Source organism: Acomys russatus, chromosome 32 (assembly GCF_903995435.1).
Source record: "Acomys russatus chromosome 32, mAcoRus1.1, whole genome shotgun sequence".
NCBI lineage: Eukaryota > Metazoa > Chordata > Mammalia > Rodentia > Muridae > Acomys > Acomys russatus.
The window spans coordinates 32,223,698-32,250,490 of record NC_067168.1 but is presented as its reverse complement, the minus strand read 5'-3'; the positions used below and the strand labels follow the sequence as shown (position 1 = coordinate 32,250,490).

Sequence of the window (26,793 nt, the reverse complement as noted above, 5' to 3'; positions counted from 1 at the left end):
TTGTAGTTTGGGGGAAATTAAGAAAGAAAGTCCTGATGAGTCAGTGTTGCCGCTGATGTGCAGCTCAGGTCAAGTGTGAGGGAAACAGGTTGCTGGCTCCAACCTGTTCTCTATGTACCTCTGGCTTTGGCTTGTCTGTGATTTCAGTTACCTGTTGTCCTGTACAGAAAGCCAGTGTCAGCGGCAGCCTGTTTTCACGACTCACTGAGTCACTGAATGTGCTAAGCACAATGTGAGAGTTATTTATGGCCGTGCCTTAAGGCATCTGTTACAATTTAAGGCATATATATATGGACCATCTTTTCTAAACTAAGAATATCTGTTTTTCTCCTTTTTATTTTAGGTAGTTCATGGCCGAAGGGGACATACGGGCCCACAGGTCAGTGGTTATTTTTCTTTTCTTAACCTCAAAAAATAAACAACTCATGTCCAATCAAGATGGTCAAACCTTCTTCCATCTTAAACTTTTACTTTTTGAGGACGTTGGTTGTAGAATAAGTTGTTAGAAAATATTGGCTGCAATTTTAAGAATTAATGGAGTAAAAATTGAGTCACTTTATTAAAAAATTTCAAAGAAATAAAAAAATGCTTAAACATAGAAATGATCAAAGAGACTAATTGGTCCCACGGTTAAGTTTCATTTTGTTTGGCTTTCGAATATAAAACTGTAATCTTTCTTGGATTTGTGTTCAGTTAGCCGCTCCAACTCACAACATGAGTGAAAGCCCATTTGAGCCTGAAGAACGCAGTGAAAGCTTAGTACAAACTGGATATTCCGAGGACTCTGGAGACCCAAGCGGGCAGCCTTGTCACATTCCTGCTGCGCACGCTAGCGTTATATCCTGCATCGTGCTTCATGGGTGCACAGTCTTAAAAAAGAGCCGCTGTGGCTTAGAATTTTTCAGAACGCAGGTACTCAGGCTAAAAGCGCAATGAAGGTTGTTACTAATACGCCCACTCTCAGTCACACAGTCACACCATAAGTGACACGCCACAATGTTAAGGACGAAAAACTTCGGTTTTTGCAAAGACCTTTCATTGCCAGTGGGGAGAAAAAGTTTCTAATCTTGCACATGGAGGGATTAATAGATTAATTAATTATTAATAGATTAATAGGTTGATTCTTTCTCACCATAGGGAAATCCAGGCATCGCAGGCCCAGATGGACTTGAAGGCTCTCCTGGACTTAAGGGCCCTCAGGTATACACAGAGAACATGTGGGGGTGTGAGCAAAGGGAGGAGTCTGTGTGTGGATGACCTATAACCCGGATAGAACCCTTCGCATGCCCTCCAGGATTACGGACACCTGGAAGTGTGTTCAGGTTAATAAAATAAGTCCCATCAAGGCTTGGCTTGTACAGAGTTTTGTCTCTTTTATCAGAGTTTGTCCCCATCAAGAAGTGGAAAGCAATGAACACGCTGGGCAGCCAGCCCCATGTGCTGGGTTCAGGATTGTCAGGATAATCCAGGAGCCCTTGAGCCAAGGAAAATGTTGAGCCTCGAATTTGGGGAGTGTGGTCAATGTAACACGGTAATAGCTCAGGCTTGTATCTCTGGATGTCCTTGGTGTTGAAACTTTGGCTCAACTCAAGGAAAGATTTGTTCCGAGTGCAGCTGGAGGCTTCAGCGAGGTGATCTATAGCATGGCACACTGCCTGTCCTTTCCAGCTTGTTCTCTGGGGAGCTGCCTCCAGTACTTTTTCCTTTACAAGGAGCAAGCCATAGTTGGCGCTCTGCACTGGTCATATGAGCAAGAGGGGAACCGTGTGCCAGAGAGGACAAAGCGTAGCCTAAGTCAACAGTGAGACAGGAAGGGCGCAAATGCTGAAAAGGAAGAGTGCAGTTGGGCTAGAATGTAGCCCGTGGGAAGAATGTCTGTGTAGCATGCACAGGCCCTGTCTTCAGTCTCTAGCATGGGAGGAAAGGGAGGGGGGAGGGAGAAAGGGCGAGGAGGGGCCAGGGATAGAAACCAGACCACAAGAATAGTATTTCTCTTCTCTAACCTTAGTCTTGAATGTATGAAAAACAGGTGTACTGTTTGGCATGGGCAAGACAATCATTGGTTCTATTCTTCAAAGTCTTAACTCAAGTACTTAAAAATAGAGGCATTATATATTGACAGTTTGTGTTATGGTGGTTGGGCAAAAATACATCAAAATGTCAGAGGAGACACTTTGTCCACTCATGGCCAAGATTTCGGCATGGCGAACAGCTTTCGCTTCAGCCCCCCCCCCCCCTCTGGCTTGATTGCTTTTATTTGTCGCTTCGTGCCAGCTAAGGAAGGCTCAGTTTTCTTGCTTTAAAGTGAGATTTATTTGCCTTGGGATCACCAGGAAGCATCTCGCTAAATCGACTGCTCTTATTTCATGCTACGGAAGTCGCATCCAGCATTTGTTCTTTGAGTTTATGGAGCTTTTTATTTATAGCACAACTTAAAATGAGGCAAAACACCAAATACGGTGCATGAAGAAAGCTTCCTTGCAACCAATGGAAGCCATAGCACACAGGCAGGAGAAGATTCCAGAAGTAGAAAGATCTAAATTTCATCTTGTTATGGATGCATCTTCGGTATGACCCATCTTTGTTGTGGTTATTGAATAGAAGACGGAGTTAAATGTTCTGGTTTTAGATTTATATGATTAAGAACAGCCATAAAATCCATATGGCTTCAGAGCATGAACAGGCCGAAGACCGTTGGCAGTACCAAAAAAAAAAAAAAAAAAAAAAAAAATCTCAGCTTTGGGGTGTGTTCCTCCAGGTCCTAGCTCCTTTGGCTAAATAGGCTCAACCACCTCCATTTGAGACTGGTCTGTGGTGTCCCTACACAAGTGAGGAGGAACTCAGAGGCCCTCACGGTAGCCACTGTGGAATTCGGCTCCCAGCCTGGTTTCTCTGTTATCTTGACTTAGCATTTGATTTTTTTTTTTTTTTTTAATGTGCAAGTTTAATGTTCAAGGGTTCTCACTAAAGGATAAAATAACACTTTGATTCTGTGTATTTAGGGCCCAAGAGGAGAGGTTGGTGAGAAAGGAGAAAAAGGAAGCCTGGGAATGAAAGGGCCCCAGGTACGTAAGGAGACAGAAAAGCAACTACATCCAGCTTCGGTCTTGGCTTTGAGGCTCTCCTCCTTTGTGGTTCTCCTCCTGAGGTGAATTACATACTACCTGCAGGCCAAGTGTGTTAAGTTTGGCTTGAGCGGAGAAGTGGCAGCTGCTTCAAAGCCTGGGTGTCCATCTGTGCCCCCTGCCCCTCGCCATACAGACTGTAGTGTGGCAGAAGACCCTCTCTAGACCTCTTTGCCTCTGCTTCTCAGCCAAGGTTAGCAATCCCTCCTCTGTGCTATGCGGATCCATCACCCACTGCTCACAACTCACTTGGAGTTGCCTACCCCACCTCCTGGGGGAGCTAGAGGGCTGGTTTAGTGGTTAAGAGTGCTTGCTAATTCTTCCAGAGGACTCAAGTTCATAATCTCCCGCAACTCGTGCTTCAGGGGATTGAAATCATCTCCTGGTCCTTACAGGTACCCAGCACATGTAGCGTATGCATGCATATCCACACATGCATATATACGCACACACGCATGCATATCCACATATACAAGTAAAGTTTTGTTGTTGTTGTTGTTGTTGTTTTAAGTCTCCTGAGGAGATTAAACTATTTCACTGCCTAAGACCCTCCTCAGAGCTCTTAGAACCTCTACAAGCAAAGCCATGGTTATCTACAAGACAACACTAGGATTGGGAATGACTACCCAATGTCCACTCTTCCCCTATTTCAAAATGCACTAAGAACACCCAGGAGAGAGTGTTAGGATGCAGGCCTTGATCCAGGGTGTCTAGATCAAGAGCTGGGATTCTGCCTTGATTCAGTGAGTCCCCAGTTGGTACTGATGCTGCAGGTCTGGACCACGCATTGAGTAGCAAGGCCCTGTGTGATCTGCTCCTCGTCCGTAGCTAGCATAGTGTATATGTATCTGTTGCTCTGTTTGTACAGGCTGCTGGCTCCATCCGTGTCAGTGTCTTGCTTATGCTGAATCCCCAGAGCCTGGCTCTGCAATCCCTGGCACAGCAGAGCTCGAAGCATCTGCGTAATGAATCAGGCAGCAAATGAATAAAAGGGACCCCGTTGGGACCTTTCGCCCTCCACAAAGATCAGTATTCAGGGAATGCATTTCTTTGCATCCATCAGTAAAGCTGGGCAGAGGCCCGGGTTTAAGTGGCTATGCTCATCATGAGAATATTTAGGAGGCTGCTTGCATAAACTTGTACACTGTGATATCCTGCTTTAAAGTACATTAATATTTGCTCCTGACGATCTTTGTTCCTGGTTTTGATAAAAAGTGCTCCTTCCAAATGCCTGAAAACTTCATAGTTTCATGGCAGAACTAACCTGATGGCAAAACTCTTCTGAATTCACATCTTTGAATCATTAAAAGCTGGCTGGCACCACAAATGGAGATTTTTACTAAAAACAAAACGTACAAAGGAAAATGTATATTGGGCCATTATCTCATCTGCTGATATCACATATTGATGTGGAAATGTAGATGAGTTGAAATCCAAAGGCCTTGGTCTTTCTTCAGACCTAGGATCCAAAATGGTACCTAAGGCTGTTGCTGGAGCAATTCTTCCTGTGCCCCGTGAGGCACTTTCCATCCATGGGTCCCTTTAATCTCGCTTTGGCAAGATGTGGCACAGTCATAAATCATCCAGCCTTTGGCCTTGTCAGTTAGTCGAAAGCACCACGTCTCTCTGCCACCACTTCCATTTGTCTGGCTGAAGGCCCCGCTTTTCTTCCTCTGTTTGGTTTTCACGAAAATACCCATCTTGTCGGCTGTTAAGATGCAGTTTCAAAGACGAGTGGAGTTTTCTGTGTTTTGGGACGTGATGAATGAGATCTCAAGACTGCTGTTTCCGAAGGAAATCCACAGAGGCGAACAGCCAGACCCACAGGAGAGTGATGTCCTTGACTGCCATTTCAAGCCCATCGCCAGGGGTCTCGTACTGTTTTATGGCACAGGAGCAACCCTCCAGCGGAACAATGTGTTTTCTAATGGCAGATGCGAACGCAGTCCTCGGGACTTACATCTTGTGTTGATGGCATACCGGAGGCTTGCTAACTTACACAGTCCTTGGCGTTGCACATAAATGAAACATGCTAACCCAGCCAATATGTGGCTACAACTAAAACAAACAAACAAAAACAAGGAAGACATTTTTGAAGAGAATAACATCTTCTTTTGTCCTGGCTTTTGTTCCTTTTAAGACCCTCCTTTAAAATCTCCAGATGCTAACAAATACAGTGGGAAACTAGGTCACAAAACAATAAAACTAGTAGCCTGCACACCATCAAGAAAGGTTAGGACTAGCCAAGCATTGGGGTGCTTCTCTGAAGGATCAGCATTCAAGAGGTACAGGTAGGGTGAACCTCCCTCCCTGCTCCACCCCCACCCCGCCCTGCCCCACCCCACCCAGCCTCAGGCTCTACTGGGTAGCTTCACGTTCGTGGTCACTCCAGTGGCTCTGGGTAAACTCAGTGGGTCACAAAACAAAAAGGGACAGAGGGAGAGGGGCCTGTAGGGAAGAGGAACTGACAGGAGTGGGAGGGAGACAAGATGAGAGTAATCAGAACACACAATTCCCATGTATGAAATTGTCAAAAGAACAAAATATATAAATAAATACTAAGCTTTAAGAGGAAGTAGAGGTAGAAGGACAAGAAGTTCAAGGGTAGCCTTAGCTACATGAAATTTTGGTTTAAAAAAAATGTTGACAGGGTGGAGAGGGAAGAGGAGAGGAGCGTCATGGGAGGAAAGGCTAGAGTCGTGCCACACAAATGTGGAGAGCAATGCAGGATTTCTGTTGTCTTCGTAGACCATGGCATAGTAGCTATAGCCACCACGTCTGGAGCCAGGATGCCTGGGTCTGATGCCAGGCTTATACCGTGTTCTCTTGGACAGTTTACTTAATAGACGGACACATCTTCAGGAAAAGAATAGTAAATAGTAACTACCTTAATGGAGGTTATGAAAATTAAACAGTTTGATAGATGCAAATATTTGAAACTATTACATAGTGCATAGTAAGGGCAGTATAAATATTTTTATTACTACAATATTGTATCTGCATTGTGTAACTGAACAGTGTTTTTTCTACATTATTTGTATGAGAGTGCACATATATGTACACACCACAGTCCACGTGTAAAAGTCAGCCAGTTAGAAGGACTGGTTCTCCCTATCACGTGCATTCCAAAAACTGAGCTCGGGTCCTTGGGCTTGGTGGCAAGCACCACTACCCACTGAACATTCTCCTTGACCCAAACGGAGGAATCCTATACCCTGGCTGAGTTCATGTTTTGAGGAAAGCCCTGCCAGGCATAGAGCAATACGTAGCCCACATTTTAGTTGCCTGGGTTCACCATCCTTTATGAGTTAGGGTGGATGGGCTGTGGACTCATCCCTTTTTCTGATTTGACAAGCATTTGCAATAAGTGCTCTCTAGCAGTGGGCCCTGTTCTAGGGCACAGAAATGACAGTTCTGTTTTCTAGCAGTTTCTAGAAATAATTTCGGAACCGTTATCCTGTGCTCCCTGGACATACTTTGTTACAATGCTAAATAATTCTAGTGAAACTTTCTGGGCTTTCTAATATCCATTCTACAGTTTGCAAATGATGATAAATATAACAACAACAAAAAATAGTGCTTGCTGCTGGTAGAAAGGGTTCTTTGAAGACCAATGTCCTTTGGAAAGCTTTCTTGAAATGCTACACATTTCGGCAACATCTGTTCCCTGAGCTAAAGAGTAGGAACCTAGACTCCATTTGGACACAGAGACTCACAAGGAAGTGTAATCATTTAGGCCACATCTGGCCTGGGTTACTTTATTAATTTTCTTTTAGTTACTAGTCTTTATTTGACAGCTGCAATATTTTTTTTCCAGAGCAGGATCAGCTCAGCCCTTAACTCCTCTCCCATCTGTATTTCATTTTCCATAGAAGACATGCGAAAGTGTTGTCGAGGGAGAGCTGCTATATCTGCCATTCTTGTTTCATTCCAGGGGCCTCCAGGACCCGGAGGACAAGCGGGGAACCAAGGCCATTTGGGAAGCCAAGGAAAGAAAGTAGGTCACATTCTTTAGACTGCCCCTCCAATGTTAAAATTTGTGCTACCCGAGAGAGCTGTGGCTGGCTGGATCAGCCAGAGCCCTTTCCACACAAAGGAAAGCACAGCTTGTTGCCCTAGGCTCTGGCTTGATTCTTGGAGAGCCAGCAATCTCTAAGGACATGGGGTGTGGACCAAGATGAGATCAGGGACTCCAGCTCAGCATAATCGCAGGAGGGGCTACACCCCATCCAACTGGGGGATCTCAGAGGAGGAAGGCTGCCTTGGCAAGGACTTTTCCTCCCCTCTCTCACCCTCTCTGCACCATTGCTTCCCTTCTTACATCTCTTGGTCCCTATGCACCTTTGCTAAGGACCTTTTAAGACCCAGGCGTCTGTTGTGAGATCCAGAAGAGCCTTGTCTGACCCGGAACTAGAGCTTCGTGAGTGTAAATGAATGAATGCATCCTGGTAGCTATGACACACAGGGCATGAAATCAGGCCCAAAGAATTTAGGACATCTTGAGGACAGCAATCTACGGCATTAAGGAAGATAGAGGGAGAAAAACTGGAGTTGAGGTTTAAATAAAGCACCATTAGGAGTATTTCTGTGTTGGAAACAGAGACATCAAAGAAGATACACACTTTGGATAGCTGAGGCTGCCTCATGAGCCATGGTAGACGCTCTGCTTGTCAGACACCTTCTGTCACTGATCTACACTCTGATCCCCAGCCTAATACATCCTCAGAGCTGGATGATTTGCACGGGTCATCATGGGAAACAATTTTGTTTTGTTTTGTTTTTTGTAGCAATAGAGAGATTCCTTCCTGGATCATGAGGCGCTGAGTGGCTAGGATAGTGAACTACACTCAACAATAAATAAATCAGACTTGTTGAGTCTTGGGTGATGGCTTTGACCAGCCACAGCCATTCCTCACAGGTCATTTGTACAGTATGCAAGTCTGGCTACTGACCAGTTGCTGTGACACATTGGACTTAGTTAAACAGTGCCTGGAGCCATTATTTCTGATTTGCCAAGAGACAAATAGACAATCTGGTGACATGGTGGGCCATACCTGCAGTCCTAGCACAGGAGGGCTGGGGTAGGAAAACTGCCGCAAACTCAAAGCCAACCTGGGATTCCGAATGCGCTCCCGTCTCAAACAAACAAAGCAATCAACTTATGGCCTGTTTTGTTCTTCTGTTGAACAGGGAGAACCTGGAGGCCTGGGGAAAAAGGGGGCTGCCGGCTTCCCAGGTCCTCGGGGCCTGCAGGTGAGTTTGTTCTTGCTGCTTTGGATCTGGTCTTTGGATCCTTTCGCTTGGTCACGTATCCGTTACTTTTCCCTATGCTGTGACCAGATACCTGACAGGAAGTAACTTAGCGAAGGGGAAAGGGTTAGTTTGGCTTAGAGTTCAACTGAGTACGATCCATCATGTCAAGGAATGTCAAGGAATGCAAACAGGCAGCCGCTGGGACCCTGGTCACATGGCTCCTGCAGACAGGAAGCAGACAATAAGCAGGAAGTGGGCTGGACTATAAAACCTCAAGCTCTGCCCTCTAATGGCCCACTTCCTCCAAGGCTCCGCCCTGTGAAGATTCCATGACTGTACCCCATGTTGGCATAGAAGTGGCCTGCCCCCAGGTTGCTTAGCGACCTCTGATGTCATCACCTCCTGGTACCACCAGGGACTCAGGATAAAAAGGACAAACCCACCACCTGTCTCTACTCTTACTCTTTAGTCTCTTACTTACTCTGTCTCTCTCTGTCCCCTTGGGATGCCCTCCTTCTTTCTGTCCCCATGTTTGTACAATAAATCTTATACCATGTATGCTGGGTGGCGCATATTTAAAATTGGTGGCCCATATGGGGAACCCGTGACCTTGAAATATAAAATATGCACCACAACAGATATGATGTGGAGAAGTTTATTATGTGAGCATAGGAGAGCAGGGAAGTGGGAGGGGCATCCAAGAGAGAGACAGAAAGGCAGCAAGAGAGGAAGAGGAGAACAAGAAAGGAAGAAAGGAGAGAGAGAAAGAGGGGGGGGGATGATATGGGTTTGTCCTTTTATATACTCCTGGGCAGGGACATGCCTAGTGGCAGGTAGGTAATGACGTCATAGGTTGGGGTGTTAGCATACTGCCCCAGTCTGCTTAGCAACCTATGGGGGACAATATGCACATCAAGCAAACAAGTCTTTGCTACATCTCTGAGGACTGCTCATAAGAGCTTTCTTGTATCTTAGCTGTAATTGAGAGAGGTGTCACAGTCAATTCTGATTGGTTCCTTAGCCAGTTTTTCCAAGGCAGCAAACAGCAGGGATGTGATGGTAAGGCAGACTAAGCTTTCTATATAGCATTCTCCCAAGACCTCCTCTGACCTTTTGCCTGCGAGACCTCCTTATCAGAAATCATTCGACCTTTCCCCTTTTGCCCAGAGCTTCTACAAGCATCGACAGCAGCCAATGAGAGAGCAGTATGCCTTGCTTGTTTTGTTCAGTGAGCTGGAAATAGATTGGAATGGAAGTATTAACACACAAAAGTGCTGGCTAATAATGCTGCCTGCTTTTACTGAAAGATTACCGGATGTCCAGCATATGCTCTTGATTTTTCACACAACCACACAAGTAACTGTGATTGTTATTTCTATTGTACAGGAGTCTTTAGTGCCATCACAAGTGTCCCTGGTACCCACCCAGCTAGAGGACCCTGCTTCTAGTGGTCCCTGATAGAACCCAAAATCCTCACATCCTCCTGTAAATAAGCCCACCTCTATCTATAGTCTGGATGTGTGTGATAGTTGCTTTACTTCCAGGGTGACGACGGTAGCCCGGGTTACGGTAGTGTTGGCCGCAAAGGGACAAAGGTAAGTTACACTCACTGGAGCGGGACCCTCTCCAATTGCTTTGGGTTGCTTGTCTGACTTGCCACCATTTAAAGAGAAAAGAAAAGGCAACGTATAAAGCAGTCTGGTGCAATTCAAAATCTGTGTGGACAGCTCACTGTGTGGATTGACATCCTGTGGGCTGCATGGTACAGAGTCCTGCCAGGGTTCCAGAGGCAGGTAAAAACCGGAAGCTGAAAAAGAATCGCCTGTGCTTTTCTGTGATGGATGGCTGGGGCCTGGCGTGGTCTGGCTTGAACTTCTTCTAATCTTAGCAGTTCCCGTGTGTTTCTTCACTCAGGGGCCATTCCACACTTTGTCTTCCGACAGCTGTGATTGCCTCAGCTATTAATGAGGAATTTCTATAGCGCTTTCCTTAATGTATTTGTCCAAACAGTAAACTTAAAAATGAATGATTATCTTGTCACTGGATGTGTAAATGCCTGAAAAATAACTAAGTTGACTAAATCCAGTGATTTTTTGATATGCTAATAATTACCACTTACGAATATCATAAGTAGTTAGGAGATGGTTCGATGGGAAATCGCCAGTACAGGGGTCTAAAATGGTAGAAGGATCTGTGTGCCAGAGCGGAGTCATGCAGGGGACAAGCCAAGATGGTTGGGAGGGAAAGCCACACTTGCTAAAGATTTTTGAAAATTAAAACTAACAAATGAGGGGTGTCCATTGGAATGTCCATTAGAATACAGAATAATCGAAAACATTAGTATCCCACAGAAAGGGAAATATTAAGTAGCCGATGATGCTGAACATTAGGTTGTTGATAGAATGAATACATGTGAAGCCTTTTATAAAAATGTGTGTGAGCACGAGGGGGTAACACATGCCTACTATGTATATGCATATGGAGGCAGAGGGTGGGGTGGGGAGCTTTCTCTATGCCATTTCAACTTTTTTTTTTTTTTTTTTTTTTTTTTCGACTGCATCTCTCACTAATCGGGGAGCACTCTGATGGGATGGCTGGCGATTGATCCCCCTGGGGTCATCCTGCCTCTGTCACCAGTGCCAGGATGCCAGAGATCAGATTCCCCTGTTTGCAGACTGAGCACTTTCTCTATGGAGCCCTCTCCTCAGGCCTCTGCTTAAAGCTTGTATGTGGAAGCTTAAAGTAAATGCTAAGAATACTTGTTATGCCTAAAATGCATCTCTACAAAGCTGGAGGTTAATTAGGACAAGAGATGTACTGCAGCCACAGGTAGGAAGGGTTTGGGTAACTTTTCTTCCTTTTGCCTTTTTGAATTTTATGTGTCTAAGGATTTTTTTTTAACATTAGAAAAAACTGTATTTACTTATTTATCTATTTTTGTAGATTAGTGATAATTAGAGTTTGAGAGGTGGGGAAGAGGATCAGGGGGTTTGGTTGGTGCAAACTATATGCATAAATTCAAATCACTCCCTTAACATTGGTAATTAATGGGTGTTCATCAAAAGCTTAAAAAATGTAAAGAAAATAAAATTTAGGGGTTGAGGAATAGCTCATTGGGTAAGAATGCCTTCCATGAAAGCAAGAGGACCTGAGTTCAAATCCCTAGCACCCATGCTAGCCATGGTTGTGGGGTGGGTAGCCATGGTGGGGGTGGGTAAAGATGGCTGGATCCTGGGAGCTTTCTGGCCAGCCTAGCCAAAATGGTAAGTTCCAGGTTCAGTGAGGGACCCTGTCTCAAAACCTAAGATGGTGAGTGTGGTAAAGACACGTGACGCTTCTTCTAGACTGTGCCGGCACCCCTTCACACACACACAGAAACAAAAGAAATTTGATTCAGATAAAATACACATTCCTCATCAGATGAGGGTTGGAAGCCTCTTCAACGAGTCTTTGGCCACAGTGAGGTAAACAAATGATGTAAAGATGAACGGTCAAGTCTAGATTCTGTTTTGACTTTCTAAACCTCTCCATTGAAACCGTTTTGAGAAAGGTTATTCAGAGACACATGGCCAAGTGACTCTCTCTTCTGTTACATGCACTGGGGTAAAACTCAGGCTGTTTGTAATCCCCCCCCCCAACCCCATCACTTTCTCCTTAAATACTTTCTTCTCTTCATCTTAGATTGCTATGATATAACCCACAGATAACTGAATTTAGAAACTGGAATTTGTTTCTCAGACAGTGCTGCCTGGTATCCACTGGGCTCAGCCCTCCCATGATACACAATATATAAACACTAAACAAGAAAGGTAGTAGAATTAAAGTCAATATAAATCTTGGGATGAGTGTCTATGTATTGAATTCCTCTGTTGTTAATGACAGGGCCAGGAAGGATTCCCTGGAGAGAGTGGACAAAAGGTACGTACACTTCACAGTCTTGAGAGGCAGGATGCTCCAGGCAGGAAAAGTATCTTAGTTAGTGAGAAACATATTCTACCTTGGGGTGGGGTAGCACAGGGAAGAAACAGGTCACCCCCACCAAGTTTTGATATGATCTATTTGTTTAGGAGTTAGAACTTTTAAAATATTTCATTTGTAGTTTTGTTTTGCTTTGTTTTTAATAGTCAAAGAGAGAAAGGTAGCCCTTTTAAACGTTTTCTCAGCTGGGCATGGTAGTGCACACCTTTAATCCCAGCATTTGAGAAGCAGAGGCAGGTGGGTCTCTGAATTCGAAGCCAGCCTGGTCTACAAATCGATCCCACGACAGCCAAGGCTACACAGAGAAATCTTGTCTCAAAAAAAACCATAAGTTTTCTCCTCAAATGTAGCCCTTCCCTTATTTTCATCATTGCTTAGGCTGTGGTCCTCAGCATTCCTAATGCTGCAACCCTTTAACACAATTCCTCATGTTGTAGTGATGCCCAATCATAAAATTAGTGTGTTGCTGTTTCACAACTGTAATTTCATCACTGTTATGAATCCCAGTGTGAACATCGGTTTTCCGGTGGTCTTTGGTGACACACGTGAAAGGGTTGGTCAACCCCCAAAGAGATTACGACTCATAAGTAGAGAACCACTGCCTTAAAGGAAGCAAAATTGTAGAGAAAACAAACCAAGATGATGAAAGTTTGCCTGGCTTGATTTTTTTCCGGAGATAGTTATAAAAAAATCACCTATCAGGTAACAAGTTAGCAATGATAGCCCCTACCTCAGTGCTTTTAGTTTCTCTGGAAGGTTTTACTGAACTCAGTAAGTGTCAGGTCTTGCAAGAGTCAAAAGACCAAACAAAAAAGAACCTTTGGTTCTCCGAGGAACCTGTGTTCTGGTCTGGAAGATTGTACCATGAGCCCCTGATGACATGGTGTGCTGTGGAGACCAACATAGACTTTGTTTTAATTAAAAGACAAAATGTATATGCCTTCCATGGGGGCTCATAGAAACTAAACCACCAACCAAAGAGCATGCATGGACTGGTCCTAGACCCCCTACCCAGATGGAGCAGATGTACAGCTTGGTCTTCATATGGGTCCTCAACAACTGGGTGGGGCCCTCTCTGCCTCTGATTCCTCCTTTTGGATCTCATTCCCCCAATTGGGCTGACTTATATGGCCTCGTTGGGAAAGGTTGTACCTAGACCTGCAGTGTCTTAATGTGCCCAGGTGGGTTGGTACCCATGGGGGACCTCCCCCCCTCCTCTGATGAAAAGGAGAAGGGAGAATGGGAGGAGAGGGAAGGATTTTAACCATGTAAAGTGAATAAATTAATTAATTAATGGAGAAAAGCAAAAAAAAAAAGCACAAGACTTTACATTGGAATCAATCTACAAACAAAGATATGCCCCTGTGACTCATGTATCTGATTTCAATAATGATTTTTATTTTAATTCTAATGTATGTATTTAGGGTGAGACTGGGGAACCTGGCGATCCAGGAGAGACTGGTCCCAAGGGAGTCAGAGGCAAAACGGTAAGCTATCCAGAGGACAACTTCAAGTGTGTGTGTGTGTGTGTGTGTGTGTGTGTGTGTGTGTGTGTGTGTGTGTGTGTGTGTGTCAGTGTGGGAGGGGAAAGAGAGAAAGAGATTGGTTGGTTGGTTGATTGATTGATTATGTTCATGTGTATTATGGACATGTGTGTTCGCCAGGTACATGTTCATGTGTGTGTACATACAAATAGAGGCCAGATATCAATGGTAAGTGTCTTTGTTCAATCACTTGCCATCTTTTTTTTCTTTTAATATTAAAAGACAAACAAACAAAAAACATTGTAAGGATGTGAGTGTTTGCCCTCATGTATCAAAGTCTTCTCGTGCATGCCTGTTGTCCACAAAGACCAGAAGAGGGCATCGCATCTCCTAGAACTGGAATTACAAGTAGTCTTGGTCATGAGCTGCCATGTGGCTGCCCAGGAACTAAATCCAGGTTCTAAGCAAGAGCAGCAAGTGCTCTTCACTGCCGAGCCATCCAGTGCTCCGTCCCTGCTATCTTAGTGTTTTAAGACAAGGTCTCCCACTGGACCTGATACTTACCAAGTAGCTGGTCTGGCTGGCCTACAAGCCCCAGGTGTCCTCTTGTCTCTGCCTGCCTGGTTCTGGGATCATGGAAACATGCCACTGGACACAGCTTTTATGTGGCTGTTGGAACTGAAGTCAGGTCCTTGCACAAGGAACAAGTAACTCGTCATCCCTTCAGTTACGTTGCCAGATCCTCTTTTGTGTTAATGGTCATTAGAATTGTTACCTGTTCTTAAAAACAGACAAACACAAACTTAGAAAGCATTTTTGGCTAAAGTCCACTTGTGGGATGAGAAATGGGTCTAGTACTCATCTCCAATTCCACCAAGAAGGCAATGGGCTGTTTTAGGGAACAAATTTGACCATTCTGTCACCAATGTACCATTATTAAGCCTTGAAGTAAGATTTTTTTAAAGGTATTTTTGTAATCCAAAACAGGTTTTTAAAAATGACAAAATATGATCATTTTAATCTACTCATTCCTAGCAGACTTAGTGAAAGCTAATATCCAATAACATCTTACTTTGATTATCAAAGCTTTTCATTGAGGTACTTTTAATAAGGTGTCTGTTAAAAGGTTCTCACCTAGCTTACCAGCTGTTTCCTGAGTTTTGTGAAATTTCTGGATGTTTAACCAAATGTGTCTTTACTAGTTTATGGGAGAATTGAGCATTTCCTAATGCTTTGTGTCACTTAAACTCAACCCTCCAGCATGTGCCGTAGGAGTCAGCTCGCCCTATGTTACAGCCGGCTAAAAATGTAGGTGGCAGCATGTGCCTTTTATCAGTATTAGGAAGATATAGACAGAAGGGTCTTAAGTTCAAGGCTAGCCTGGGCTACATAGCAAGCCTATGTCTCTAGGGAACAGAAGGAACATTTGCATTTGTTGACCATACCCACTAGATTGTGTGTAAATGAGATTTTATTGTGACAAAGTACTCTTAAGGCAATTGTCTTTCACAGTTTTTGTCTCTTTCCCTTCTGAATAACCTTGACTGGAAAAAACAGAAAACAAAAAAACTGGTCTACAACCCTGTCCATGAACAAGATCTTCACAAAACTGTGATACAAAAACTACATACTTGAGACAGTTTTCCAGTTTGTCTTATGTTGAATTTCTCTCTGACCTAATTTCCTCTACAAGCTGAAACAGGAATTATAATCTGTAAGGATTATGTTTGGAGGTTTTAAGGCTTCAAAAATCAAGGAGCCTCCTCTTCCCCTTGCTGTTCCCGAGGGGGGCTGCTTCTAGCTGCAATTCTTTTCCTCACACATGTTCTCAGATGGCAATCCTTTATCAGTTTGCCCTCTGCAATGATGAAGATGAATATAATTAGGAGAATAATTGGAAAAGACTCTCAAATTAATCCACATGTCATCTGCACCGAAGCATCTCTGGATCATTTCCCTGGGCTATTAATGGAGTGCTTTAATTTGAACACCAGCAGCATGCTAACAAACCCAGCCATTGTTGGGCCCTTGCCTTCAATAGCACAAGATCTTAGTGCGCTTAGCTGATGGGCGAGGTGCAGGCTTGGTGTCGTGGCCTCTGGAGAAGGTTTCGACTCCTTCTTTGTTCTCTGTGTTGAACTGTTGTAACTTGACTGGTTTCTCCTCCTCCAACTACTCCCTCCTCGTTCTCGACATGAGTAATATTGGGATTTGAAAGGGAAGTTTAAACCTTGCAAATGCCCAGGTTTTCCCCTGGAAGAGCAGATGTTTTCTCTGGAAAGATTTTGGCCTTAAATTTTGAATGTCTTTTCAGGTCTCTTGGAATAATTCTATTCTTAGCTTGAGTTCATTGAGTTATAGGTTTTTAAATCTACAAACCTGTTTTGGCTGTGCATGTGTGTATATTTGTATATTAAAAAACAAAAACAAAAATCAAAAAAATCTTTGAGCAGGTTTCAGGCAGGGATGTGGGACCTGGACACTATTGGCATCTGGTGCTGGGGGGTGCTGGGGGGAGGTTGCCCGTGGGTGGTGTAGACTGTTTAATTGCATCCCTGGAGCCTTCCACTGGACTCCAATACCACCCAACCCCCTTCCCTAGAGAGAGCAACCATCTATGTCTCCAGATACTGTCATGTGGGGTGGAAAACTGCTCCCAATGGGCACTGCTGCTTAAAAGAGTCAGACAGACCAGGCATGGTGGTACACATCTTTAATCCCAGCACTTGGGAGGCAGAGGCAGGCGGATCGATGTGAGTTCGAGGCCAGCCTGGTCTACAAAGTGAGTACAGGACAGCCAAGATAACATAGAGAAACCCTGTCTCAAAACAGCAACAATAAAAAAAGAGTCAGACAACATCTTAAGTTCCCTTACTTTAAAATGCCATCTATCTGTCCCCTTTAAGTTTAAAAATGCAATCCCAGGCTGTGACCACAGCTTAAAGGTAGAGCCATGTCACCCCCCAGCACAAAAAAGAAAACGGTGACCCTACCCTCTCCCACCTCCCTCCTGTTTCCTTGTCTCCGAAAACAACCTTCCTCTCAGGAGATTGTTCTGGAAGGGACAGTCTGTCCGCATTCTTGCTTTTGATGTTTAAGTTTTAGATGGCATGAACTTATTTCCTACTGTCATGTCAGTGGTTCCCCTCTGTTAACCTGACATTGACCCACACACTCTGCAGACATTTGCATATGCAGCCAGCATTTCCTGATCTAGTTTCCTGTCAACTGGGATTGGCTGCCGCTGCACAGTGGCCCTGCATCAGGCTCTGAGATCCCCTCCACCCATGTCAGGTCTCCCCCTTCCACTCCCACACCCTCCTGGATTTTGGAAACCCTGCCAAGAGCCTTGGTATTTATTACTTTTCATATCACTGTGGTAAAGTACTTGATATAAACATATGAAAGAGAACTAAGGTTTATACTGGCCCCCCAGTGTCAGAGGGTGCAGCCCGTGGCCATTCAGTTCATGTTTTGGGGCTCATGGGCAGAACCATAGTGGTGGGGAACATCGAAAAATGGAGCAGGTTGGAGACCCAGTCTAAGCCTGAAGGCATATGGTCGGGTGACTTACCTCTTCCAGCTAAGCCCCACTTCTAAGCTTCTAAGATGCCCCCAAATAGGGCCACCATCTGGAAACCAAGAGTTCAAAACATAAGCCAGGGTGAAGGGTGTTTCACATATAAACCCTAACAAGCCAATAAGAGGAAATGAGTGACAGGAACGTTTGGTGACACAACCAACATCTGAAAATGACTTGTATTGACTCCAGATGTGTCGATATTTTGGCTAGCATACACAGCTCTGGGTTGGAATTGCTTCCTTGGAATTTTGAAGGCGGTTATGTTTTCTGTTATTTCTGGCTGTGTTTGTTGAAGTTCAATGTTATTCACATTCCTATAAACAGTGTTTTCTCTCTGGAACCCTGTTGGATCACCTCTCTGATCTGCCATGGGTTTTGTTATCTGGCATAGGGTCCATTTTTATCCATTTTCCTGAGAACTAAGCAAGCCCCTTGACCCAGGAAATATGTGCCCTTCACTTCTAGGAAATGCTTCTTGTTTTGTTGATTTTTGTCCTTCCTTGCCAGTGTTCTCTATTCTGTGTTTATTGAAATACCTAGAATTTCGTCTAATAATAAAATTCTTTAGTTTATTTCTTATTTTATTTACTTTATATGTTCAATATCTCTTTGATGTTCTCCTTTCTGGGAAGGTATCTTGATTTTATTTTTAATTTATACCCTATATCTTACCTTTGAAGAGTTTGTTGCTACAGTCTAACTGTTCCTTTTCTGTATACTGTTCTTCTTTCATGATTGAAGCATCTTGTCTCTCTGAGGATTTAAATGAGTATTTTTAGGTCTTTTCTTCTTTGTTCAATATAGTCTCTTTCCTGCAGTTTTTCTTGTTTTGACTTTCACCTTTCATATATCTCAAGAATGAGCTGTGTGTTCACATTGAAAATTGAGTACAAAAGGTGTGATTTGGGGCTGGAGAGATAGCTCAGAGGTTAAAGGCACTGATTGTTCATCGTTCAGAGGTCCTGAGTTCAATTCCCAGCAACCACATGGTGGCTCACAACCATCTATGTGATCTGATGCCCTCTTCTGGCCAGCAGATGTATATGCAGACAGAGCACTGTATAGATAATAACATAAAGAAATAAATCTTAAAAAAAAAAGTGTGTGTGTGTGTGTGTGTGTGTGTGTGTGTGTGTGTGTGTGTGTTTAGAAATCCTGAAGGCATGAATGAATGAGGTTTTCCAGATAGGGATTCCGCTGGTCAGTGAGCTGATGGAACACTATGCTCAACCCTTCGCTGTCAGTATTCTATCTTCTTTAATTAGATTTTCCTCTGAAAATTCCTTCTACCCATTTTTTTTTTGAAGACTACAGAGACCATCGCCAGTTTTCTAGAAGACACAGAGGCAACAGGAGCTACGGGCTCACACTCAATGTCCGTATTCTCATTTAGTCTCCTGGTTCGCTGTGGTAACACTGGTCCTCAACTCCACCAGAGTCTCACTGTTTTACTTTTCTTTTTTTGCTAGTAGAGAAAAGTGTACCCAGCCACCTGGTGAAAATGTTTTCCACTAACCCTCCTCATTTAGCGTCTTCACTTCACTTCTGCTTCTGGAAGAATCTGGCACTGCCAAAGCCTGAGCCTTCTGGGAATGTGTGATACCAAACATGGTGGTTCTTGGATTTCTCTGCTGCTGCCTCAGCACTCAGATTCCTCAACACAACACTTAGAAAACTGCTTCCTGGACTCCAGAACATTAAAGCTTCCTTTTTTCCCTTGTGCTATTGACTTTTACTTTAAAAGATAGTATTAATATATTAGGGACAAAAGTATCTAACTTGTCTCTTTTTTTTTTTTCCTTGAAGGTAAACATATCTTCTAAATAAAATGAGGTCAATTAAGTTATTTTTTTCAATACTGTCAATGTCATGTGGACACTGGAAGGACTTTAATGATTCTTAAGTTCTCCATAGGCCCTACTTTTATAAATTAAATTTAGATAATTTCGCTTAATACTGTGAAGTTTTTAATCCTGTAACACTTTTATTTAAAAGTGTGTGTGTGTGCGTGCATGCGTGTGTGTGTGTGTGTAATTTAAAAGATTGCAGGGATCCAGGCATGGTAGTACATACCTGTCATCCCAAAGCTTGGAAAACGAACACAGGAGGATCATGAATTGGAGGCCAGTCACAGCTATACAGGAAGGCCTATATAAAAGAAACAATATCAAAATAGAGCCATCAGGAAAATGTATGATACATATCAGTTTAAAAAATCTTAATCCCAAAAGAACAAGAAAATTATTTTTAAAATATTAACAATTAGTGTTTTAAGAACAAATTATGAACTGGGCGTGCTGGCACACGCCTTTAATCCCAGCACTTGGGAGGCAGATGCAGGCAGATCTCTGTGAGTTCAAGGCCAGCCTGATCTACAAAGTGAGTCCAGGACAGCCAAGGCTACACAGAGAAACCCTGTCTCGAAAAACAAACAAAAAAGAACAATTGTTGCTAGGGATCCCCACTTTGTGTATTTTAGAACTCTATCAATTTTCTAAAATAAAAATCTTTTTTTTCTTTAGGACTTCTACTTTTGAAATAGTGTCAATATTTTACACTTGAATTTAAACCATTCATACATGTATAAAATATGTGAAGTGAACTAATTCTGCTTCAAGGTATCTTCTGGGTTTCCAGGAGCGCCAGGATCCCCTGGGGAGCCAGGTCCCCCTGGACGGAAGGTAGGTGGAAACATTTCCTGTGAGGTCTTTGCACTTTAGAGGTCAGTGTGTGGGCAGGCCACTCTTCAGGTGTGCACACTGCTGCCTCCACTGCTTGGGCACATTTCTCACTCGTCGGTGTGCTCTAGCAAGGGAGAAAACTGGGCCTACTAACTACATCTCACGGGCGGGAGGAAATGGAGGGAAAACCTGGACTACCAGGCTGAAATGAGGTTTCTGTTTCAGAATGTTTTGTTTTATATTAATAGGTTGATTTGTTTGAGGGATAGGGTGCATGCCACGGCACATGTGGGGGTCAGAGGACAAGGGGAGCGAGTTCTCTCCTTTCACCGCGGGGCCTGGTAACTGAGCTCAGGCTTGCCTGCGAGTGCCTTTACCCACTGAGTCAACCCAGCAGTCTGCGATTTCACACTCTTCTCAGCGAGTTCGGTTATCTGTCCAGTCAGTGACTGCCTCCATCCTACGTTAGCAAGGCATCAGCGAGTGAAGGGTGTGCCCGTGCACACCAATGAGCAGGCAGTGTGGTTAAAGTTCCCATGGAACGTATCTGGGAGTTCGGGTGGGGCACCGTTGCATTTTTCTTTCAGTGTTTCTGTTTGATAGAAGCCAAGACTCTTCTTGTTTTAGGGTGGGATTGGAAAAAAAAAAAGTTAAGCTAGCTTTGTTCTTCTCACTCCCATCCACCCTGATGTACACATGTGTATATTCATTTGGGGGAAGATGCTGAGCTAGCTTTCCAGGTGTTTGAGGCTGACCCCCTTGTCTGCCAGCCACGGATAGGAGTGGTCACGGCTCAGCTTCGGTTGCTGCTCAGGATAGAGATACAACAGAGGGTGGAAGACTCCAAGACTCGGTCACGGAGGGGTAGCTGGGAACAGATGGCCCAACCTTTGCTAGTTGCGAGCTGAACACCTGCTCCAGGCTCTGTGGGCCTCCTCCGTCAGACGGGCCGCTCCATCATATCCTGGGCATCTCTGCCAAGAGCTGGGGAAAGTGGGCTTTGGCGGCTTGTACGCACACTCAGCGCTCTCTTTACTGGGCGGTTTGTGTCCTACCTGTGTTTTCTGCTCCTGTTGGCTTCATTAGAGTAAATCCTTTTCAAAGAGCTTCTGGGGCAGTATTGGTATGCATGCCCGCTACTGAGGTGTATACCTACAGCCATAAAATGGGCTTTGCTTGTTTCTTTTCCTAGGGCACGAAAGGAGCCCGAGGACTGGCTTCGTTTTCTGTACGTATCTCCTATCCCGGCAGGGTGTTCTGATCACGCCATTAGCTTTATTTATCAACTTCATGACCCAGCGATATGGTTAATTCTTTATGTTTTGTCTTCAAATTGCAGGCATGTGATCTCATCCAGTATGTGCGGGACCACAGTCGTAAGTACCCTGTTTTAAATGACCCCCGTGACCCCCCCCCAATCTATCAGCTTTCTTAGAAAGAAGGGTGAGTCAGGGAACTGGGCTCTCAGGACAGATCCGATTTGCCAACCAGCCTCTTAATATTAGGGATGATGAGTAAATTTTGAGTCCTCAGGGATGGGGTGATGCCAAGTGTATCAGTTTCCTCTCTGGAGCCAGATCCTGTCCCCAGTGCTGTGTAGTCATGTAATGTACACTGGGGTGTGGGGGGTGGGGGGGAGGCGGCGAGCTTTAAATCTGGGAAGTTGGGAGTCAGAACTTCCGCTGTAGTCAAATCAGTCTGGGAAGAGTCATACTGAACTGAGTTTGAGACGACTGTTAGTGTCACACAGTATTCGACAGGACCGAGTTCCGCGGTGCGGAGAGACAGCTGTCATAGCGTGTCCTGGTGGGTGCAAGCCCGACTCCGCTATGCTCTATCGCTCTCTTCCTGGAAGGGTGTGTTTGACTGGAATGCTTGATTTGCCTTGTGCAGTTTATAGTAACACTTACTCTGCCAGTAATTTTTCCTCTCTCAAAAATGCAAAATCAAAAAGGCATTCAGATTTAGCAACAGCTCTCTTCAATTAAAGAGCCTTGTCACAGGGTGTGTCCTCAGTATTTATTGTAAATATCAACTGACCTTATGAGTCTGTGCTCACATGCACCTTCTTGATTTAAATATGCACACTACTTCCTGAGTAAGTACAGAAACTGAAAGGAAGAGGTAAAAGTTTCTTGAAGGCATTTTTTGGGAGAAAACCCAGATAAAGCAGAGCCCATTTCTACAGAGGGCAATGCTCCTAGAGACACAGATTTTTAAAATATATATATATTTGTTGTGTATGTGCATATGTGTGTGCTTCTTGGTGTATTGCAACACATGCGTGCAGTGCCCACGGAAGCCAGAAGAAGGTGTCTGGTCCCCTAGACCGGAGTTGAAGATGCTCGCTAGCTACTGTATAGCTAGGAATCAAACCCAGGTCCTCAGCAAGAGTAGCAAGTGCTCCTCACCAAAGAGCCATCCCTCCAGGCCCAGAGGCACAGAGTTTTAGTAGCTCTAGGCACCACTGAGTCAAGATGCTCGGGATTCCGCCTTCCCGTAGCAGGAAGGAGCACTGGCGGGAATCCGACCCTGTACCACGGAGTAGACGCCACTGACTCAAGATGCTTGGGATTCTGCCTTCCCGTGGCAGGAAGGAGCGCTGGTGGGAATCCGGAGTCCACGGAGCTGTTTTGAGGTTGCATTAGTAGAATAGGTTTTTACCTAACATGGGAGCCAAATGAATAGTAACGAAGAGTGACAGAACCAAGAGGGGCCTGATGGCTCAAAAGGTGAGGGTTCCACCCGGCACATCTGGCCCAAGGTGCACACAATTATTTCAGAAGCATGAGCCAAAACACAAAAGGAGTTAATAACTTCTGTATGTTTAATCAAGGCATGTGGCCACAGGAATGTGGTCAGGACTCCCTCCAGGCCCAGCCTGGCCGGGAAAGGGAGCCCTGCAAATGAGTGGCCTGTAGCAGCACTGCCGCAATAGTGGAGGTATCCCCTGCCACGGCAGAGGTGTCCCCTGTACCATTCAGCAGCCTAACTGTGGGTTGTATGTGGCTTTGGACACTAAAATGTAAAGAGTGTTGCCGAGAAGATGATTTTTTTTTCATCCAGTTGTTTGAAATGTAAACCATTACCCATGGTCTATGGCTAGGCAGTACAGATCCAGCCAATGTTCACTTCTTTCAGAGACCACTTATCACTTTTAATTATAAGATACACAAACGTGTCCACATGCAGGGTGACCCCTTCCAGACCCCCAAACATCTTGATGGCTGACATAATGTCACAAGTGGAAAAGTTCACCCCTGCCCTCATGTGACAAGCTGCAGTTAAAACATGGGCACACTAAATACAGTGTATAAACTTACCTTCAGTTTATATGCATCAGCGGGTACAGAACATGGTGAGTTTTGTCCTTGAGGCTTGGTCTGTCCCCAGTAGATTCTACTATGTATAAATACCCCAAACTGGAAAAAAAATCTGAAATCCGTAACCCTAGTACTTCCAGCCTTTCAGATAATAGAAGCTCAACCCATGCAGGCAAATACTACCTTCGCATATAGGCACAGTTATATAGACATATGCACATAAATGTATATGTATGCATATATATGCATGCATACATCTGCATATATGTGTATATACTTAGGATGTAGCCCATTGGTGGAGCACTGGCCTCGCTTAGGCAAGAGTCTGGGTTCAACCCCTAGCACTGCAGAAGACGAAAGTAAAAATAAGACTCAGGCCTTTGGGGCTGGGGATGCACCACAGTGGTAGGGTCGTTAGCTGATCATGAGAAATTGAGGAAGGCCTGGGCTTGATTCCCATCATCCCCTGTAGCTCCTCAAAACAACAACAACCAAACAATCAAACCCAAGAAAATACAACAAAACACATGTGTATGTTGTATGTATGTATGCACACATATAGTTGGCATGTATATATATATGTACATGAGAAATTATAAAGAGAGGTTGGGGCCATCTAACTTATGGAAGTGAGCTCGGCTATTGGGACATGACATGATGCTCCCTCTCAGTCAGAGGGTCTCCACCTCCCGCAGCTGGCTGCAGAGTGCTGACTGATGGCTACATGTGGCCCTATTTCCCCATCCCCTCCATTCTGGAAGGAATCCTGCTGTACCAGGGTACAGAGCACAGTCTGCGTTCTCTGCAGACTATTGCCTTGAGTTCTGAGTTCTGCATACACATAGACGGGGCCTCACTGCTCCAGTTTTCCCGTGCAGCTTAGAACCCTGTTTTCCTACCAAGTAACGACCCATTCTCTTCTGTTCTTCCTCCCCAGCTGTCAGACATGGTGAGTGACCTCCATTTACAGCATGCTTTAGTCAAGCTCCAAGGTGTCCCTGTCTGGAAGATGGTGCTGCCCGCCGGCTGAAAGGAATTGGACCTGGGCTTTCTTTGCTCACACTCAGAGCAGCCACTTTCCTCCAGCGACTCATCCAGTATAGCTGAATTTCACTGATGTTTTCCAACAGACTGGAAAGCCCGTCGTTGTGAATAACATACTAATGATGCACACCTTCCTACTTGATTTTTTAAAAAGCATCATTCCTCCCCCCCCCCCGTTTTTCTCATCTTTTCTCTCTGCACCTCTCTTCCCACTCTGCCTCTCCCTTGCTCTCCCCTCCCCTGCCACCATGTCTTTTCTGTGTGTAGTTCAGTGATTAAGATGCAGGAAGCAGAATGAAAATAGGATCAGATAACAAGTGAGTGAAATGTGCAGTGGTGATAATGCTGAGATTTAATGTTAATTAAGTAGCGGGTGCATACTATTAATCACCAACCTGGCTCAGTGTCTTTCAGTCTTTTTTTTTTTTTAATGCATTTTACCAAGGCTTATTACATATGTTTCTATCAGCCTGATACACAGATGCGGGCACATGCGCACACACACACACACACACACACACACACACACACACACACACATACGTGCACAGCCTTTACACATTTTCATTCTTGTGGAGAATCCAGATTCTCCACAAATGAAAGAGTTGAGAATCTGAGACAAAGCATAGGCTGCACTGTAGCAGAATAAAGCAAGGGGCAGGCTGGGTACTGTTTGCACCAGCACGCCCCTCGGAAGCAGGGAAGTTGAAGTCAGAACTAAGGGGGCCACAGTCTTTCTAAGTGTAAGGCGAGGGAATCCAAACACCAGAGCCTGGGGACAGGGCACACTTAGACATCCCCCAGGAAGCAACAGAGCCCAGTGTCCCTGCGACACTGTGAGAGGGGAGAGATTGTCCTGGAGGTGGGGGCTAGAAGCTGCGTCAAGGTGGGTGTTGCAGTCTATTGTATGAGACAGACTGTAATTCGGTTCTAAAGGAAAACCACAACGTTTGCACAAAATTGATGGTCTGCTGATGTACAATGTTAATTAAGGTCCCGAGGCCTCAGAAAGTCACACGTTCTCCCTCACAGCCTGTCATATGTACCTAAGCGAATGGACATGTGGGCAGGTACAAGTACAGTGTGACATGCCAAGCAGAGAGCAAGAAAGAGTAACAGTCAGGTGGGGAGAATGGCCTGAGTGCAGGTAAAGAACAAGTCAGGAAGAGGATGTAGAGCTAATTGGTTTGCTGGTTTTAATTCCATTGTGGATTTTTTAAAAACTCTTCTTGTGGATAAGTGGACAACAGTGTAATTAACAGTGAAAGTGCAAAATCCAATGTGAACCGCCACAGCTTTGGACTGGCTGCTCCAAGTAGAAGTCTGCTGAGCAGTATAGATTTTGGGTCTGGCTCATCTTGTAATTTATTATAAAGACCTTTCAAATAAAAAGGCGTAATCATCAATAAGGCTAGAGGATGAGTTGGTAAGGTGTTGGTGTGTAGACAGAGGTGCCACGTGCCTTGCGGTAGGCAGCAGCCCTCAGCGCATGCTCGACAGAGGCCCTGCGCTCCTGAGAACAGCATGCTGGGTTCAAGGCTGGACTTCAAATCAACCCTTAAGTGTTTTTTTTCCCCCCCTGTGTTTTCAGGCAGTACTGTTAATCTTTTTTTGCCCCCATATCTCTAAATTATGCCAGTAGCATTGCTGGTTTTGTACCTTATACAAAGCAAAGCTAGAAGCATCCCATCCACGTTAAGTTCAGATTCACCTTCTAATTGTAAAATTAACATTACTTTGATTTTGAAAAGTCGGCTCATCCCACTAACTAGACTCAGAAGCTAATACATTATGTCCCACGTCCCCTGAGATGAACTGTTCTGGCTTTCAGTGTGTCCTATAACTGGCCAGGGATCACTCTCTCTGGTTGTGAAGCTCTGTAGTAGTTCAGGATGACCTTGAACTTTTGATCCTCCTGGCCCTACCACCCAAGTGTGGGATTACAGGCATACACTGCCATAGCTGATCTATATGGTGTTCAGGATCAAGCCCAGGGCTTTGCACATGCCAGGCGAGCACCCTGCTGACTGAGCTATCCCTCATCCTCTATTTTTTTTTTTTTTTAAAGAGTCCCTATGGCCATTCCTTTAGTTCTTACCCCCCTTGGGTTTTTTTTTCCCTCATTAAGAGAAAATAATTTGTTTTAACATGATTAAAGTACAGAAGACTATGCCTTTGAGACAGCTCCTCTAGGGTTAAGGACATTTCCAAAAAGCTTCTACCATTTAGAAGAAATTGGGTAATTAACTTACAAATTTAATCCCGAATCGTGTTGATTTTGGACTGTTTTCTTTTGTGTTCATCTCAGAAGAGCATATAGCC

At 44.5% G+C, this 26,793-nt stretch overlaps 1 protein-coding gene across 1 annotated transcript in view; it reads left to right on the top strand.

Annotated features, from left to right (window-relative positions):
- The window catches only part of Col6a6 (collagen type VI alpha 6 chain), a 131,684-nt gene that overhangs the window by 82,401 nt on the left and 22,490 nt on the right, over positions 1-26,793 (top strand). Inside the window, exons 21-32 of the mRNA XM_051140010.1 lie at positions 344-379; positions 1,138-1,200; positions 3,003-3,065; positions 7,060-7,122; positions 8,316-8,378; positions 9,923-9,973; positions 12,261-12,296; positions 13,781-13,843; positions 20,042-20,104; positions 21,297-21,332; positions 21,444-21,480; positions 24,365-24,376. Coding sequence (XP_050995967.1) covers positions 344-379; positions 1,138-1,200; positions 3,003-3,065; positions 7,060-7,122; positions 8,316-8,378; positions 9,923-9,973; positions 12,261-12,296; positions 13,781-13,843; positions 20,042-20,104; positions 21,297-21,332; positions 21,444-21,480; positions 24,365-24,376 — 586 coding nt within the window. The remainder of the gene's footprint in view (positions 1-343; positions 380-1,137; positions 1,201-3,002; positions 3,066-7,059; positions 7,123-8,315; positions 8,379-9,922; positions 9,974-12,260; positions 12,297-13,780; positions 13,844-20,041; positions 20,105-21,296; positions 21,333-21,443; positions 21,481-24,364; positions 24,377-26,793) is intronic.